Source organism: Diplotaxodon limnothrissa, linkage group LG17 (genome assembly GCF_057381915.1).
Source record: "Diplotaxodon limnothrissa isolate DT_005_m linkage group LG17, D_limnothrissa_male_GT1.1, whole genome shotgun sequence".
Taxonomy (NCBI): domain Eukaryota; kingdom Metazoa; phylum Chordata; class Actinopteri; order Cichliformes; family Cichlidae; genus Diplotaxodon; species Diplotaxodon limnothrissa.
In genome coordinates, this window is record NC_140612.1 from 21,678,174 (window position 1) to 21,696,646 (window position 18,473).

The 18,473-nt window shown below is 38.3% G+C and overlaps 1 protein-coding gene across 5 annotated transcripts in view; it reads right to left on the bottom strand.

The window, feature by feature from the left end:
* Nucleotides 1-18,473, bottom strand: part of abcc9 (ATP-binding cassette, sub-family C (CFTR/MRP), member 9) — an 85,980-nt gene that overhangs the window by 59,107 nt on the left and 8,400 nt on the right. For all 5 annotated transcript variants that reach the window (XR_014906987.1, XR_014906986.1, XM_085375340.1 and 2 more), the window contains exons 3-12: nucleotides 12,655-12,796; nucleotides 12,397-12,518; nucleotides 10,948-11,114; nucleotides 10,696-10,797; nucleotides 10,105-10,245; nucleotides 9,788-9,979; nucleotides 3,000-3,164; nucleotides 1,615-1,770; nucleotides 1,392-1,526; nucleotides 1,117-1,279 (exon numbers count right to left, since the gene is read on the bottom strand). Coding sequence is in view for 3 of the 5 variants with exons in the window: in XM_085375340.1 (XP_085231466.1) it covers nucleotides 1,117-1,279; nucleotides 1,392-1,526; nucleotides 1,615-1,770; nucleotides 3,000-3,164; nucleotides 9,788-9,979; nucleotides 10,105-10,245; nucleotides 10,696-10,797; nucleotides 10,948-11,114; nucleotides 12,397-12,518; nucleotides 12,655-12,796 (1,485 nt within the window). In the remaining 2 variants the exon portion in view is untranslated. The remainder of the gene's footprint in view (nucleotides 1-1,116; nucleotides 1,280-1,391; nucleotides 1,527-1,614; nucleotides 1,771-2,999; nucleotides 3,165-9,787; nucleotides 9,980-10,104; nucleotides 10,246-10,695; nucleotides 10,798-10,947; nucleotides 11,115-12,396; nucleotides 12,519-12,654; nucleotides 12,797-18,473) is intronic.

Consider the following 18,473-nt stretch of genomic DNA (forward strand, 5'->3'; position numbering starts at 1 on the left):
AAATTATTCTTTGAAAAACAAATGTTGCATTGTTTTAACCATTATTCAAAAACAGCACTTATGAATGTGGGCTAGACAAGAGCCTTCTCTATAATCAAATACTGTATAACAGTAACAATTATTCAGTTTCATTTATATCACAAAAAGAGGTTCCTGAGGCCCTTTATATTGTGTAAAGACCCTACAATAATACAGAGAAAATCTTTGGGGGTGAGGGTGGGAGACAGGACACTGTGGAAGAGATCTAGAGTTTAATAATAGCTAATAATTAAATGCAAAGTTTTGTGTAAACACATTGTGAGCAAAAAAGGGGAATGAAGAAGAAACACTCAGTGCAGAATTAATAAATGGATGAACTAGTTTTTCAGCATCACTCTGAGACAGGATATTTCCAATTTTAGGATATTGTGTAAATTTAAGAAATCAGTGTTTCATATTAAGTGTTACATATGTTTAATATGCACACTGTAGGACATATCCTGGTCAAAGATGACTCCAAGATTCCTCAGTGTTACTGGAGGCCAAGGTAATGCCATCCAGAGTAAGCATCTGGTTAGACACCATGTTTGTGAGATTTTTAGGGCCGAGTACAATAACCTCAGTTTTATCTGAATTCATAAAAAGAGGTCATCCAGGTTTTAATATCTTTAAGCCACTATTGGTGCGTGTTATCCACCAGTGTGTGAATGAATAGTGGTATTGTAAAGCGCTTTGGGTGCCTAGAAAAGCGCTATATAAATCCAATCCATTATTATTATTATTATTATTATTATTATTATTATCTGGCTTCATGGATAGATAAAGCTGGATACCATCTGCATAGCAGGGAAAATGTATGCTATTGCTTTGAAGGATACTGCCTAAGGGAAGAATGTATAAATGAAATATAATCACCTGAAAACCAAGTGCAGTAATTAATGCTGTAATTTAACTGTTTGTTAAGTTGTACTGTGGAAATAATTTCCTAGAAAAATGATTTATGCTAACCATCGCTGAATATATGTGTGGCGTTTCAAACAAGATTCATTCTGTACATGCCAAACAAATTCCATTTCTGCTGGTCTGCAGACATTCTGCTCACATACTTAAAACTCCTGCTACTGATTTTCATCTTACTGGACATGGATGTGTAGAAGGCGAAGGTCCTGAGGCTGGTGAGCTCTTTGCCTCTGGTCTCCTCCACACTGTCACAGAAGATGTTCTCCCAGGCGTACAGCTTCAGCAACTTTATGCCCTTTAGGATCTCAGTGGTCTTTTTAACACGATCTGTACTGTGTTCCTGAAATAGCAAATAAGACATTCAAAGAAGATTTTTGTTCAGAATTACGCAGGAAATTTTGTTTTCTAAACTGAGAAAACATTTATTTTATATTTATAAATATCTTCTTTACCAGTGTGATTTTCTGCGTGTCTGCCAGCTTTGTAGCTATAAGGTACTGGACCGGAGCCAGCAGAACTATGACAGCCGCTCCTACCAAGGCACTCGAGCCCATAAAATGACGGAGCAGAATTATTCCCATCACAATCTGCAAAGAAACAAAAAGACCTGCCTTGAAAAACTATTGATAGGAGTAAAACATATCCAAATATGTTTAAGAATATGGCTTATCTTACCTGCACGGGCATGGCCCACAGGTTGGGGCAGAGGAAGAGGAACCACATGAGCTGGTTGGTTTCTATAGCAACCAGGTTGTTGATCTGCCCCAACGTCATCTCCCCCATTGACATGTTGGAGGTGGATAGGCGCAGGATTTTGTTGTAGATCATTGCCTAGACAAGACAGATAATAAGACAGATGAAGGAAAGTTTAAGATGATGGATAGATAGACATATTAGTTCATCTATAATGCCAACCTTTTAAAGGCAGTCACCTTGTTTTAAAAGGTCGCTGAACATTTGCAAGCTGCTGTGGAACCCACCTGACCCACCTGATGTCTGTGTTTATTGAGTGTGGGGTCCCACACTGGTCCCAGAACCAAATCACAAAAGAAATTAATCCAGATGGCAATACCAACCTTTTTTTGACTGAAATAGTTGAGTCAGGGCCAGCACTTTGAACTGGGACATTCCATCTGGTTCTTCAATAAACAATGGTTAGATGTTTAGTACCTATCTTAGAGTTTAAGTGAAATAAAATATTGTCTGCCGTCTGCTGCTGAGCTGACTCCAGCTCATGGCACAGTGGTTTTCATGAATATATTCATTACTAGCAGTATTATTCTGGGTTTTAATGGAGAGCCAGACACTCTATATCCCATTAATGGAATCTATATATTTATAACTGCCATAACTGAATTATGCAGAAATGCCTACTAAATATTTGGATAACATCTAATTACATTAACCATGGGAGTTTTTACCACTACCACTTATCAGTAATTTTAGCTTATTTAAAGCAACTTTGCTGCTTCTTCCGCTGTGCACAAGCCTGTCTTGATAAAGACTAAATGCCAAAAATACATGTGAAAAGAAATACCTATAACATAGCACGTTCTTTTAGAATTTAGCATTTTAAATACATTTGTAAAAAAAGCAATGTTTTAGCTTTAAGTTTTAATAGGTTAATGGACAGTGTCAGCACTATGCAGAATGCCAAAGACTTTTCCCACTGAGGGACTCCTATAAATAAACCCATCACTTACATAACTGAATTAAATAGAAATGCTAACTAAATGCCTTCACATCATCGATTTACATCAGCCCTGGAAATTTTTAACCCTCCTCCATGTTTCTGTTCAACACTGACTGCCAGCTGAAATCTACCGGACTGTTGTTACACTTCAGAACAGGTGTCCAATGAAACCTCTATGTGGCTATTAAGCTGGGGCTTACATCAGCAATTAAAAGAGCCTGGTGTCACATGAGGTGACAGATAATGGCTGTGTGAGCTGATAAAACTCTGAAGCATCATAGAAATCATTCACGATGAGCTTTCCAAAGTGACACCCGAGTGTTGAAACACCGGTCCGAATTTTCATTTTCCACGATGCTTCACTCACCAGCAGAGCTCCCCGCATGTTAATGCCTGTTTCAATGGTGACATAGTACGAGGCCTGAAGGAAGGTTCTCTGCAGGATTAAAGCCAAGAAGAGAAGAACAGCCAGGATGGAGCTGTTCTGCAGCAGCTCATGGGAAGACATATGGTAGTTCTCGAAATGGGTGACCTACAAACACAAGCAGACAACAGGTACAAAAATAAGATTCTTCTTTGTAACCTGATCAGAGGTCAAACTGATTTCTCATTCGATGACAGTCTGTTGTCTGTTCCACAAACCATAGTAGCTGGTGCATTAACAAGAGCATATCCTATTTCAATCACAAACCAAAATTTGCTAGAAAATATGTGAAAACATTCTCTCAGATACAGATGTTTTTCAATTCAACCTTGGACGGATATTCTGGACGTTCATCAGTAACAATGTAAATAAGTGTGTTTCAAAAATAGGTTCTTTATCATTCAGTGTAAATAAAAAATGCAACTGCAGAACATTTTCAGTTTAATAATAATAAAATTATTATTATTGATATAATTATTAGGAAATTATCTAGATGATCAGCTAAAGAAAGAGTATTTCTAGGACTTATTGAGAATCTTCTGTAAAATCTGATGTTAAGATTCTACTTCATTTTTCTTTCATTTAATCGGTTTTCACTCTGCAGCAGCAGTGGTAAAAATAAGACGTTGAATTGGAACAGGATTGGGGTCTTTCTCTCATAAGCAGTGTCATCTTTACTGTCCTGGGATCGCAAGTCCCAAAAGTGAAAGCCAGAAACAGATTTATTGTCTCTTGTGCTATGGATTGGCTCTTAGCTCTAGCTGAGGGAGGGGCATGCAGACCAGAAGTGGGGAAATCCCCCCCCAAATTACACCATAGTGGCTAAATCCATTTACATATAGTCTATGGGCTTTGTGGAAAAAGAGATGATTGTCCAAGTCTCTGGAGCTCTTAGAAAGTAAGGAACGCTTGCTATTTTAGCAAAGTCTGAAACATCGATGCAAAGTCCATCAGTGTTCATTTAAGTTGAGCTCTGGTGAGTGTCGAGACTAAACCATGATTCATTTTCATGAAACCACTCATGGATAGAGCCTCTGTCACCTGGAGAGGAACTACTCCCATTTACGTAATCATAGGATAAAGGCGATCACTCAGAATTACTTTCTATTGATTTGCAGTGACCTCCAACTCTAAGGGGATAATAAGATGAAAGTAAATTATGATCCAGACTGATTGTTATCCCTCAGCTGGTATCCAAGCAAATGATGGCTGTGCCATTCATGGTGATTCTCAGTGCTTTGTCCATGAACCCCATGTAGCCAGGGTTTTAAACCAGAAAGCATGGTTGGCATTTTCAAATACAGCAATTTTATACAATATTTATATTTGTGGCAAAAAAGAGACAGAATATTTTATTCTAATATTTTATTATTTAGTTTCTACATTTCTGAATTCGTTTAAACAAATACACATTAGAATTTTATCCATGTATCCCATTTCTAGCGCAGTAAAAAAAAAAATGTTTATACACTGATAAATCAATCTGGATTGAAAAAATTACACATGAATTGTTGCTTCAAAAATCCCAGAGTGACGCTCAGCAGTCCCTCTGTGTACGTTAAACTGAGGCAGAGAGTGTGAGGTGAGTGGGGAATTTTCCATGTCACTCAGAAATGCAGCCATGCTCTGCTCTCTATCTCGATTGCCCATTATACCCACTTTAACCAGCAGGCACAGACCTGACAACAGCTTAACATCTACTATACCAGCATCCAGCCAAGTGGACTGTGTGAAAATACGCTGCCATTACAAAAGCATCTGTTCTGCCTCTCCTACAAGCCCTGACTGCTTTATGACCTTTGGAGAGGTTGGCATGGATTTAAGAGGAGTTGATGCCTATGATCACTTCTGCTGGTGTATATTTGGTTGCCAGAAATGCTGTCTGTGACCAGTCTGCTTGATCTCTGTCTGCTCTGCCCTTTTTATTGTAGGGAGATATTTATATTGTTTTGTAATGTTGTGTATGAGCTGCAGGTTTGGTCGAGCTAATTATGAGTCATGCTGGTCTATGCTAAGATATCAGACAGGAAGCCAGATATACTGTTACTATGCATCCAAATGGATTAGCTTAATTTTTTTAAAGCCATTTTAAGAACAATTTTTGGTTTACTTGAATTATCAAAACTGCATTCTAGGAACATTTTCATTCAGTACCTTAATACAAGTATAACAAAGTCCATAAGAAAAGAAAAGGAAAAGAAAAGGACACTAAAGAAACTGATGGACATTATGGACAATGCCAGGCATCCTCTGCACACGGCCATAAACAATCAGAAGAGTCTGTTCAGTGACAGGTTGCTTCTCCCCAAGACAAGAACTAACAGACTTAAAAACTCCTTTGTCCCACACGCCATCAAACTGTTTAACTCCTCTCTGGAGGGGAGAGGGAGGGGAAACAGGAGGACAAAGGAGGGGGGAACAACTAAGCTGTAGTGCCTCTTCACCTCACTGTACAATACCTTGTGCAATACTTTTTGTAAATAGTCAACAGTGCAATAGACTCAATACTTGAAATATGCAATTCACTTGTATTTTTATTTTTTATTCCTATTTATTCTATTTATCCCCTCTGTATATTTTATTTATATTTGTCTCTGTATTTATATATATGTGTGTGTGTGTGTGTGTGTGTGTGTGTGTGTGTGTATGTATATATATATATATATATATATATATATATATATATATACACATATATATATATATATATATATATATATATACACATATATATATATATCATATATATATATATATATATATATATATATATATATATATATACATATATATATATATATATATATATATATATAACAATTCTGTAACTGTAACTTCGGTCGTTGCTGTGCTTTTTTTGGAAGTCGAATTTCCCAGAGGAACCCACCCGAGGGATTAATAAAGTTCTATCTTATCTTATCTTATCTTATCTTATCTTATAATGAGAAGCAATTCTGAAAATTAGTAATAGAATTTGCTGCGATGAGGTTGTAGGAAAATAACAAAAATCGAAAAAGTTAATGAGCAATTCAGACTCAAGAATAAAACAACAAGTTAACAAAGACTGAGGGGAGACAACTGAACTAAAGCCCAATTCTAGTCTGGCCTTTCCACAGCCTCCCACTCACTGTCACTTTAACTGTGTGAAGGCCATGCCGCATAAAGTATCATTTCAAAATAAAAGCCTTAAGTGGAACACTCGATTCTACATCAATACAGGCGTACTAACCACACTCTGAAAGTGAAGCACCCGTTTTTAACTGTGTTAACACACAGTGTGCACTGTGTTAACAGAAAGGCTTCATTTGGTGGGTTTACTGAAGTACAGCTTGTTGCAAGTTGCAAATAAATGCAGATAAAATGTATCGTAAATAAAAGAATTCATGAAAATGTGGTGCTTCCTGTTAATTTTAAACCAAATTCTGAACATAACCTGCTCCTGACCTGGTTATGTGTTCAGCATCAGTTACTATGCTGATTTAGCCACATTAAAAAATCCACTTTTGTAACACAAAAACTTCACATAACTTAAGCATTCATGTCACTTCATTGTAAGCCCCTCTGGGCCCTGCCTCTAGAGGTTAAAATAAGAATTGGTACGTGAGGAGATTTTCTGCTCTCTGTGGATTTATGCAAATGACCTGATGTCATGTGTCCTTCATGGCTGATTTCCAAACCCCGAAACTGTATGAAGTTACTATAAAAAGGTGCAACTTGGTGACTGAATCTAATCAGCATCATCTGCTTGAATTTAAATTAATATCTAAAAACGCAAATATGGAATTCAGTGGAATATAACTTCCAGACATCAGAAGACCCTTTATTGCTGACAACGTCCTGGAAGCGTTTTTTGTGCTCATTTATTTGTGAGGAAAAATACTTTGGATTTCAAGATAAAAAATGAGAAAACATTTGGAAAAATATTAAAAGTTAAGGTGAAACGCAGGTTTGGTTTCATGCTAGGAGTCAGGCATGAAGCTGCTCTGGTTAAAGTTACATCCACAAGGTCTGTTCCACGTAAAGTGTGTGTGATGTCATTTTAACTTTGTCTTAATCATCATCACGTCAGACACGGCGTCGCACACGAACTGTTGACGATGTGGCGACTGTGACCAACGCCTTGTTGACGTCGTGCTTAGAGTGAGTCACTCTTTGGCTGACTGGACCACCCAACAGTTATAGTGTGTTAATGACCCATGATGTTTCACTGATCTGCCCTTAACCACTAATATAATGATCTTATATAAACACTTAACAAGGCTTTGGTCTTGTTGATGGTGTTGGAGACATCAGCTATGCCTGAGTAAAGGTTCAGGTTTCCAGGATGATTTCTCAGAAGGGAAAACGAATGGCATTAAACTCTTTACGTCTTCATCTCTTAAAACATACTATATATACTGGAGGTCTGCTTTTTCTTACTTTATGATGTTTTTATATTGTTAAATTCTTAATTCTTATATTTTTTTAAATAACAAATATTAGGGTTAGTATTATGTTACATGAACTATGTTATAAACAATCCCTGAGAGCCTAAAGCTCAGGCGTGACTCTCTAAGCTTAATAGTCTGTTTTTTCTACTCTTAGAAATGTATGATGTCAGAGAGAGTGTATATTCCTAATGAGGTAATCTTAATCACTCAGCTCTCTGACATGTTAGCACCAAAACCTAGTATAAGAAAAATGATGTTTATGCTGAGCTGTGAATCATGAAACGTCCAAGAACAAGAATGCAGAGCTGGAAATGAGCAGAATGGGTCATTTTTAAACAAATACACCTCTGAAAGGAAAGAGGACCCAAATGCAAGAAGCAGTCGGCAAAAAATTCACAGCTAAGAAAAAATTCACAAAAAAGTGAACAACCAAACATCCAAAGCATTATGTATGAGGAAATCAACTAGGACCATAAAGGAAAACAAAAAAAACACCAAGAACACAAGAAAGCTTGGTTACAAGTAGAGATGGACCGATCCGATATTACGTATCGGTCCGATACTGACCTAAATTACTGGATCGGATATCGGAGAAAAATAAAAAAATGTAATCCGATCCATTAAATATCACGAAAGCACCTCACAAAACTTGCAACACACCGTAACTCACCTCAGAACGTTAGCACGTCGGAGCAGTATGCATCACGTGATAGAGCGGCTGTGGCATGCGGGACCTGTCGGTGGTCTGGATAGCATTTGGAGCTTCGCTAGCAACCTGGCATTTCATCTCCGACAAAGTTTTCCCGAGAGAAGTAAAGCAAGTGTGTAAGTCCATCTCTAAATGTTTGTAAAGCATTCCTGCGTTAAGCTTAACAAGCGATATATGGAGCGACTGCCTCTCCGGCTGCTACTTCAATCATGAAACTGCTTAACGATCAGCTGATCGGCTTTTCTGTCAGTCCGTGTCTCTAGTTTGCTTTTGGCCCACTTTGCACCAGAAAGAGGAAACCAGCGGCTGAACAACAGCAGCACGTTTAAGCTTGATCAGCTGTTGTTAGAATTTATTTAATATTACTTTCTACTCGAGGATCTTTTTCTAAGTAGCTGACGCTGGTAACTGTGCAGGGGCGGATCTAGCAAAGTTTAGCCAGAGGGGCCGATAGGGCATTAACAGGGAAAAGGGGGCACAAAGACATACTTTTCTTTCTTATTCTCATTTAAAATGTCTAGCTTTTAATAAATAATTATCTGACACACAAAGTTTTAATTTGATGTAAAATGAATAGAAGTCAATTACTGTATATAGTAACTATTAAGTCTAATATATATACCCTAGTAAGCTATAGTACTTTTTCCTTTGGGAAGGTACCATCTGTGCAGTCTGCAATTCTGTTGAAGAAAGATGTTGAATCTATTTAATATTTCTTGAAAAATAATTGATTTCTGTGCATTTTTTTCCACACTGCATCAAATTAAGGTTGATTACGTCGATTAAGCATCATGAGGTGGAGCGTGAGGGGTGGTTCCCTATTTTTTATTTTTTTATTTTTGTTGTTGCTGGGAGTTGGAACCCTATTAGTTAGGTTGCTTAATATTTATGCTAAGTACTCTTTAAAATACCAGAATAGGGAGGATGGTGTAGGTTTGAGTTTATTAGATTGATCAGTATTGCTGAACTATGAAATATTTTTTTTTTGCATACAGGTATAACAGAATAGCTTTAGTGTAGTTGTTGTTTTAAACTTGAGTATGAACTTATACAAAATGCAGCAAGATATTAAAAAAAAAACAGTTTTGTTGATTAAAAAACACTATATCGGATTCATATCGGTATCGGCAGATATCCAAATTTATGATATCGGTATCGGTATCGGACATAAAAAAGTGGTATCGTGCCATCTCTAGTTACAAGTATTAAGTCCACACAGGAGGCTGATTTGCTAACTGAACACTATGTGGAAATGACACGGCGGGAAAAAGAGCAAAGGCAGGAAATCTAACTGAAATTAAAAAATAAAACACGAAGAAACCCAAAATTTAAATGACTCTAGAGTCCGAACCAGTCATATAAAACACACTATACAATAAAAAAACAGACTTCGTAACACGCCGTAATATTCCATAATGAACTGTAATTATGCAACCAGTGATGATGGAAAAAAGCTTGAAAGAAAGAAAGGTTGAACCCTCCGTTATACAGAAGTCCATAAACAAATGTGTTTGTGTAGAAAAAATCTGCTGGCCTTGTGTAAACAGTACTAAGGCGTCTTTTCTTAAAGGTCATACATCTTAAACACTCACCGTTGTGTTGTTGCCTTCTGGAACATCTTTTTCAGAATTTAGCTGCTCAACGATCCCAGAGATGCAGAGGGGCCCAGCAAAGCCCAGCAGATCTGCCAAGTAGCGGAAGGTGCTGCTGAGCAGGATGGGACGGCCAAATGCTCGATACATGGAGCGCCAGATCGATGGAGACCTATCTGGGTCCTCAGGTGTCTGTGAGGGCGGAGGATAGAAGGAAAAAGCAGAGAAATTAATTAGATCTGTATATTTTAATTTAGAACAACCACTGGAAATCACTGCAGTGAAATTAAATTATTTTACGGCTTCCATCTGCTCACCCTCTGATCCTCATAGGCGTCTTTAAGCCGCAGGTAGTTGGTGAGGGCTCTCATGGCGATGGGCAGCTTGCCGATCTTCTTCAGCTCTATAGGCCTCTTATGGGCTCCGATGATGAGAGGATTCATCCACCAATATGTCGCCTAAAAAACGAGCCAAGAATTTTCTGTGCTGTGCTGCCAAGTTGCGTTCCAGTAAAAATTTGCCACACTCAATATTGACCGTGTGGTGTCCTCGGGATTCCCATATACTTGTTTGCCATTCACCTAGGGACCATTTTTGACCCGAGGACACCACACGGGTTACGAGGCATTAAAACACAAAATAAGTTCCTTCTCTTGGTTTTTAGTACTTGTGGTCTAAATATTAAAATGGTAAATGGTAAATGGCCTGTATTTGTATAGCGCTTTACATAGTCCATAAAGACTCCAAAGCGCTTTACACGTTCAGTCATCCACCCATTCACACACTAGTGATGGCAAGCTACATTGTAGCCACAGCTGCCGTGTGGCGCACTGACAGATTATTTTAATTATATACTTTAGAATTTGCATTTTAACCTTTTTGTGTTAATAATGGTTCTGAAAATCTACCTTTGACAGCAGGTTGACAAAAGGCTGCAGAAAACGAACCCCCAAATCCTGTAAATCTTCTGGTGGTTTAACTTTCTGAGGGTTCGCAAAGAATACATATTTCTAGAAGACACAAAGACAAAATTAACAAAATTAACTACACAGGAAAAAACAAGAAAAACAAAACTATTTTGGGATGCCAGGATGATTGCAATCTACAAGAAACAAAGCTCCTTGAACTAAACCGACGTAGCGTGAAATGTATTTCCTCACCCTCACTCTGATGACGTTGATCTCCACGGCCATCAGAAGTCCATACAGGATCACTAACAGTGCAGTGATGTACAACCTGAGATACTGTGCTGCACCTTTGTCCTCAGCAAATTTCCACAACTTTATGGACTTTGTGATGAATGCCAGCACCCAGTAGATGAAAAGGACTTTGAGAAAAGAGACAAAAAGCAGCATGACAGTCACAGATGCCGCATCACTGCTATCATATTTGTGCTTTGGAAGATCATACAGTACCCTAAAAAGCTGAATTTTTCTTTGTATTTTGGCCTCTTGTCCACACAAAAACAACTTTAGGTCATTGAAACGGACCTTCTGGAACTCCTCCCAGGGAGCACATATTAAAAGTCTATTTTGAGTGTTGACTATGCAGAAAATAAGATTCTTGGAAACCATGAAAACATCAACCATTCATTCCTAGTTGGGCATGCCTTTGCTTTCTGTTTACACCAGGATGCACATTCACAGTTTTTATGGTCAATTCACATGCCTTTTCAAACGTGCAATATAATTTGTATGTCACACTCGCACTGGTCTGTTTACTGCTTTGTTTTTCAACTCTCTCTGAGTCCAGGTGAAGTCTCGGATTCCCACCCTTTGGCCGTCACACCATGCAACAACTCTATTCGATGGTGCAAAACAGACAAATGGCCCCTTTCCAAGTATCTTGCCCAAACCTACCACACACACTCTGAGCAAAACCCTCTTAAACAGTTCTGTGGACCACCTCTCTTTGGCGTAACCTGAACTGTCCCCAAGAATCACTGTGACTGATATCTCCTTCCCTATTGGCTTGTCATTACCCAATAAACCTTTTGATCTTTAACTTGTCAGCAATAGGTGCTGCTTAATAGTCCACTTTATTGCCAGTGTGGCAGATGTTTGTAGATTATACATGAACCTAAGCTAAAACACTCATCTGGATGGAGATAATGGATGGAGCTAGTGTTGATATTGCTTTCACAAGCCTTCAAGAGAAGTACCTGCTTATAGATTCAGTATATACCACCTAGCAAACAGAGGAAATAATCTCAGGAAATGCTGAGAAAGTGGATGAACTCTAGCGAGGCACGTCTATATTCTTAGGATTAGCAAATTTCACATGAAATGTCTGCAAAACATCCACATGCTAACCTGCCATTGTTGTTGAAACATCCTTGCATCTAATGAGCGTCCGTTTTTTGATAGATACTCCTCACTCAACCTCCTGCATTTTGTTTTATGATTATAATTATTTGTTAAAATTCCAAAGGGAAGGTTGATAATTTGAAACCAAGTTAATTGGTTTATATTTTTGTTTTTTCTGTTTTAATTAAGGAAGGGGTGCTAATCTTAATTATCCTCTTTTATATTGACTAAACAGAATTGCTTGGCTGTTTATTTGGTCAAATAAACAAAATGGGTCATATTAAGCGCCCCTCACTGTCTTACCAAGCAGCAGTTTGGGAAAGTTGGATGTTTCTATGTTGTGGTAGTAAACGACTGATGTTGTGGCTGCTACAAAACCCATGAATGCTGGCATGAAGAGATGGAGGTGGTTGGTACCCATCACCCTACAGTAAGAGGCAAACACAAAATATATAATAATTAACATGCAAACCATTTATTTAACTTAAATCAACTAAAAAACAAAAAAAGCTTCTTTTTATTTGCTTATGTTTGATTAAAAAAAACATTCTGAGGTCTCACATGTTGCAGACGATGCCTTCTGAAAACTCACAGACATGGACTAATAGCAGCAAGAAGGTGAGGATCCACCTCATGTTGTGCCCAGGGAAATGAAGCCATGTGTTATGATGGATCTGGACTTTAGAGCTCTGACTGCCCCAACCTGTTGGACAAAAACACAAGACAGTGCATCCGAGCTTGTGATGTTGTCAGAGGTGAGAGTGTGTGCAGAAAAGCGTAACAGAAGCAAAAAAAAAATAGATGGTGGATCCAAAAAATGTGTTTATAAATGTGACTTCAAAGCACAACTGATTTGCATCAATTTACTTTCACTCTCCAAGTAATTCTGCTGGTTTATATTCATGTCATAACCGAGTGAAAATCATTGTTCACGGATGAAGAAAATAACTTTAAACATAAACATGAATCACACATGACAACACTTACAACTTTGACCTTTGAAAATCTCTGCATTTGTGTGTATGATCAAAACAACTCCAAACCATGCTTTTAAATGCATCAGGAATCTTTTGGGAAGATATGTTAACTTAAGAGGACAACAAAATTCACGTCATATTTATTTCATGTTATGTTACAAAAAAACTGTAAAAGAGAGGTCCTGAAAGCATGTGCAATCTAGAAAGAGCCCAACTGTGAAAAGTCACAGAAGTAATGCATAATATTAGTTCCAACCATACAAAATAGTGAATACTTTGATAAATTAGGACCAGATTTAACCTTCAAATCTTAACATATTAATATATTCTGGCAGTTAGAAAAGACAAAGAGAAACTATCACTAGTACAGTTACAGTTTTTTCTGAATGCTTAAACCCTAACTGTGATTCTTATAGCACAATTTCAAAAACTATTAATACTTATACCAAAATCACTCACCGAGTTTGCAAAACTAAAAGCACAAACACTGCTTTGCACTCAGTTTGCCATTTTGTAACACACACTTTGCAAACCTGTAGCTACAATCCACTGCACAGCACTCTTTCTGCAGAACTGTAAACACAACTCACTGCTTTACACTCAATTTCCAAATGATCAACACACTCCTAACAAAACTATACACATTTATGGCTATTATTTACAGTATTTTGCCAACTGTCGGGCACACTGCCACATGTGAAAACTGTTTTAGATAATTAGTTCACTTTCCAATCAGCCTAAGCACTATAAATAAGCTACAGGTAAGCTGTCCGTGTGGAGTACAATGGAGGGAGCAGGAAGAGTGAGACGAGTGAGAATTAGAGGAGGCCGAGGAAGAGGACGTGGAGGTGAAGCAGTAGGACAAAGAGGACAACAAGGACAAGGAGGTGAAGTTAGAGGAAGAGGACAAGGAGGTGAAGTTAGAGGAAGAGGACAAGGAGGAGCAAGAGGAGGGGGAGGAGGAAGGGTAAGAAGAGTAAGAAATAGAATTACTGATGACATCAGAGCTACAATAGTGGACCATGTATTCAACCATGGAATGACCCTGAGGGAAGCTGGCCAACGGGTTCAGCCTAACTTGAGCCGCTACACTGTAGCAGGCATCATAAGGACATTTCGAAATGAGAATCGGTTAGTACAGTCACTTTGCACTAAGATTTGTAGCACTGCCATATGCTGATGACAAACACACCAATACCATTGATGTAAAAATACTGAAATTGTTACTTTACAGAATTGCTAGACAACCAGATGCTGGGGGCAGAGGAAGCATGTTCACTGCAGGCCAAGTAACCCATATAGTCATTATGGCGATTGCAAATAATCCTATACTTGGAAATGATCACTTGTGTTTGTTTTGATGTGTTTGAATAAACACCAGTACTTGAAGTTTGGATCCCTCTATGCTTATGGATCTATGACAGAAGTATGAGCTCAAACTGACATAGCCTACCTTGTGCACAGAGAAAGCAAAAGCCAGATGTGTTTTGTATTCATACCATCAGTGTGCAGTTGGCGCATTGTGTGCTTAGTAGATGATGGCTTGTGTGTACTGTTTGATACGGAAACACCATTTTTACGAAGGTGTGAAGAGTTAATCTAGCTGTGTTTGCTTTTGCAAGAGAACTACAATGTTTTGATTATTGGGTGACAGGTTTTCTTATTTGTGTGAAGAGTTTTGCAAAATTAGCCAATAGTTACAAAAAATGTGCTTAAGCAATCAGAAAAAACTGTAATATGAATAGACTGACTATTTTACAGGATACACAATATAAACATATTTAAAATTAAAAGAATTGAAATGTACATTGTGCCTTGGTTTAGTGTCTGGAAGAGTCCTGACTCAGTCAATTATAGATGATGTGAGAGGGCGGGTGTGTGTGTTTAGGGCACGGATGGCTTGGGGATAGAAGCTCCTCTTGAGTCTCTCTGTCCTTGCCCGGAAGATGCGGAACCTTCTACCAGATTGCAGAAGTTGGAACAGTTTGTTGCCAGGATGGGACGGGTCCTTCAGTATCTGCGCTGCTGTAGTCCGGCATCTCCTGGTGTAGGTGTCCTGAAGCGGGGGGAGAGCAATCCTGCAGCAGCGTTCTGCTGTACGGATCACTCTCTGGAGAGCTTTTTGGTCTATGACCGTCATCCGCATCAACGCATAACCCTTTTACAGGCAATGGAGGAGGCATGTGGGGATATTGACCAGGCATCATGTCAGGCCTGGATACGCCATTCCAGGAGATATTTTCCCCGTTGCCTTGGACTCGAGGACATTGCGTGTGATGTTGATGAAATTTTGTGGCCGGACCCAGAGAGACGACACGATGTAGACTTTTTTTTTTTCCTCAGTGAAATTACTGTTTTGTTTGGACTTGGGAATAAACACTTGTGTTTGTTTTGATGTGTGTAAGTAAACACCAGTACCTGAAGTTTGGATCCCTCTATGTTTACAGACCTATGACAAAAGTATGAGCTCAAACTGACATAGCCTACCTTGTGCACAGAGAAAGGAAAAGCCAGATGTGTTTTTTATTCATACCATCAGTGTTTAGTTGGTGCATTGTGTGCTTATTAATATGATGGCTTGTGTTAACTGTTGGATACCAAAATACCATTTTTACAAAGGTGTGGAGAGCTAAGCAAGAGTTGTTCGCTTTTACAAGAAAACTACAATGTTTTGCTGATTGGGTGAAGAGTTTTCTTATTTGTGTGTAGAGTTTTGCAAAAATAGCCAATAGTTACAAAAAATGTGCTTAAGCCATCAGAAAAAGCTGTAATATACTTTACTGGGTACACCTGTTCGGCTGCTTTTTTAAGCAAATTGGAACAATAATTGACCGCAAATTAAAACAAATTAAGGCACGTAAACATGGTCAGGACAATCTGCTGAAGTTCAAACTGAGTATCAGAATGGGGAAGAAAGGTCATTTAACTGACTTTCCATGTGGCATGGTTGTTGTCAGATGAGCTGACCTGTGTGTTTCAGAAACTCCTGGTTTGCTTGTATTTTCCCACATAACCATCTCTAGGGTTTACAGAGAATGGCCCATAGAAGATAACTTATCGAAAATGCCTTGTTGATGCCAAAAGTGAGAGGAAAATGATAAGTCTTCTGCAAACTGATAGGAAGGCAACAGTAAGTCAAATAACCACTCGTAGCTACCAAGGTAGAAGACCACATCAAACCTTCAAGCAGCAGAAGACCACACCAGGTCCTGTCAGCTAAGAACAGAAAATGTAGGTGCCAATTCACACAGGCTCACAAAAACTTGACAGTAGTAGGAACAACATTGTCTGGTCTGATGAGGTTCGAGAAACTGAGATGACTGTAGCTTAGGAGTTAGAGCAGGCCATCTACTAATTTGACCCCTGGCTACTCAAAATCGCATGTGTGCCTAAGGGAAGGTACTACACCCCAAGCTCCTTCCCGATGTGTTCATGTGAGTATGAATGTGGCCAAACACTAGGTAGAAAGTGCTTTTGTAAAGTAGAAATGCATTATATAAGAATCCGTCTTTTCACCTTGATGAGTCCAAAGTTCTGCTCCAACATTAAGATTAGAGGGTCAGAATTTGGCACAAACATCTTCTGAATGTGGTTCCACCTGGACAACATGCCATGTCACAAAACTCTGATCATTTCCAATTGGTTCCATAAACATTATGGTGAGATGACTTTACTTAAATGGTCTCCATAATTTCAATACTATCCAGTACCTTTGGGATGTGGTGAATTGGGAGATTTACATGATGAATGTGCAGCCCAAAAATATCTTCAGCAATGGTTATACCTTCATATCAACGTGGGCCAGTATTTCTGAGTAAAGTTTCCAGCACCTTGTTGAATCAAAGCCATGAAGAATTAAAGCAGTTCTGAAGGCAAAAAATAATTCAGTCCAGTACAAGTAAGATGTACCTAATAGAGTGTCAGGTGAGTGTATATTCAGGTACCAAGTACCTTATGTATTAAGACATATTCAATCAATGATACAGTCATTCAATAAGGCAGCAACTACTAATTATGTTAAAGTCCAAACTGCTAATTATATTCTTAATAAATTCATGTTAGGCAATCTTGTACCCATCAAATATTTATTATCTGTGCTTGAAAATAAATTTGAGTAAGTATGTAATTATCAAATTGCTTGCGTATGGACTTTTTCCAAGTCTGCCTTTTTTCTACAGCATTTACTTCTACATGTAATTAAAGTCTTGCTGCTTTAGTAATAGAGTTTAATTTATTCCACCAGTCTCTATTATTAGATTTGATTCTGCTCTTAACTCAATGGACTGAAGCCATTTTGGAGCCTTAGGGCACAGAGACCATGAAAAACTACAACCAGGAAGCATCAATTAGTGAGTCCTCGGGGAGAGAGCTGAGGGCTTATGGTCAGAACCATTCCCATAAAATACTGACTACACCGAGACACACAAACGCAAACAACACAGATAACCATCCAAGCATTCAGTAAGTTATTCCCTGCAATGACTCGAAACCTTTAATAAATACATATTTCATTCTTGTTTGTTAGTTTGATCGATACCTCGTCATTCTTCAACCTCTTTCTTCTTACTTCTTTTCTGTTTTCTTTAATTTTTCTGGCATTTTTCTTTTTGTCATTACTCATATTTAGTTTTCTTTTCATTGTCTAACAAGGGAAAAATCAAACGAAGAGTAAATGGGTGTGTAGGAACTTGAATATTAATATTTTCAAACCTAACCCACACAATATTCTCAATTAATAATTTGCCAGTACTGATTTTGACTGCTCTTTTGTTCCTGTGTGTTTTACTTGTTCCAGCAACAACAGCCAAGATCCCAGTGGATCACTGAACCATCAATCTAATCCCATCTTAACCACTCCTCAAAACAGCTTAATGATGACATTCGTGTCAAGATACTGCCTTTAAGGATATGTGTGTATGCTCCAAGTTTTTGTCATGTTGTGGGGACCTAACGCTTTTTTCTTTTTACAGATGGAGATGTGTTTTCTTAAACATGAATCATATCAGAAATCATCGCATTTACAAATAAAAACATATTTTTAATGTAATGCTTGTCCTCTGAAATTATAGTGTGTGTGTGTGTGTGTGTGTGCGTGTGTGTGTGTGTGTGTGTGTGTGTGTGTGTGTGTGCGCGCGTGTCTGTGTTTTGCTATCTTTCTGAGGACCAATGTTTGTCTCAAAACTATTATCACAAGGACATATCTGATAGGAGTACATGTGACAGATCTTCAAAACATTTGCATTTTTCATGTTAAGATTTTGCTTAATGGCTGGGGTTAAAGAAGGGCAAGAAAACGCATCATGTCAATGAGCGACCGCACAAAGATAGCAAAAACAGTGCACGTGTGTGTATTCCCAAGCGAGCGTCATGCTAGAATAGAAGATTACAGTAACACAGCTCAGA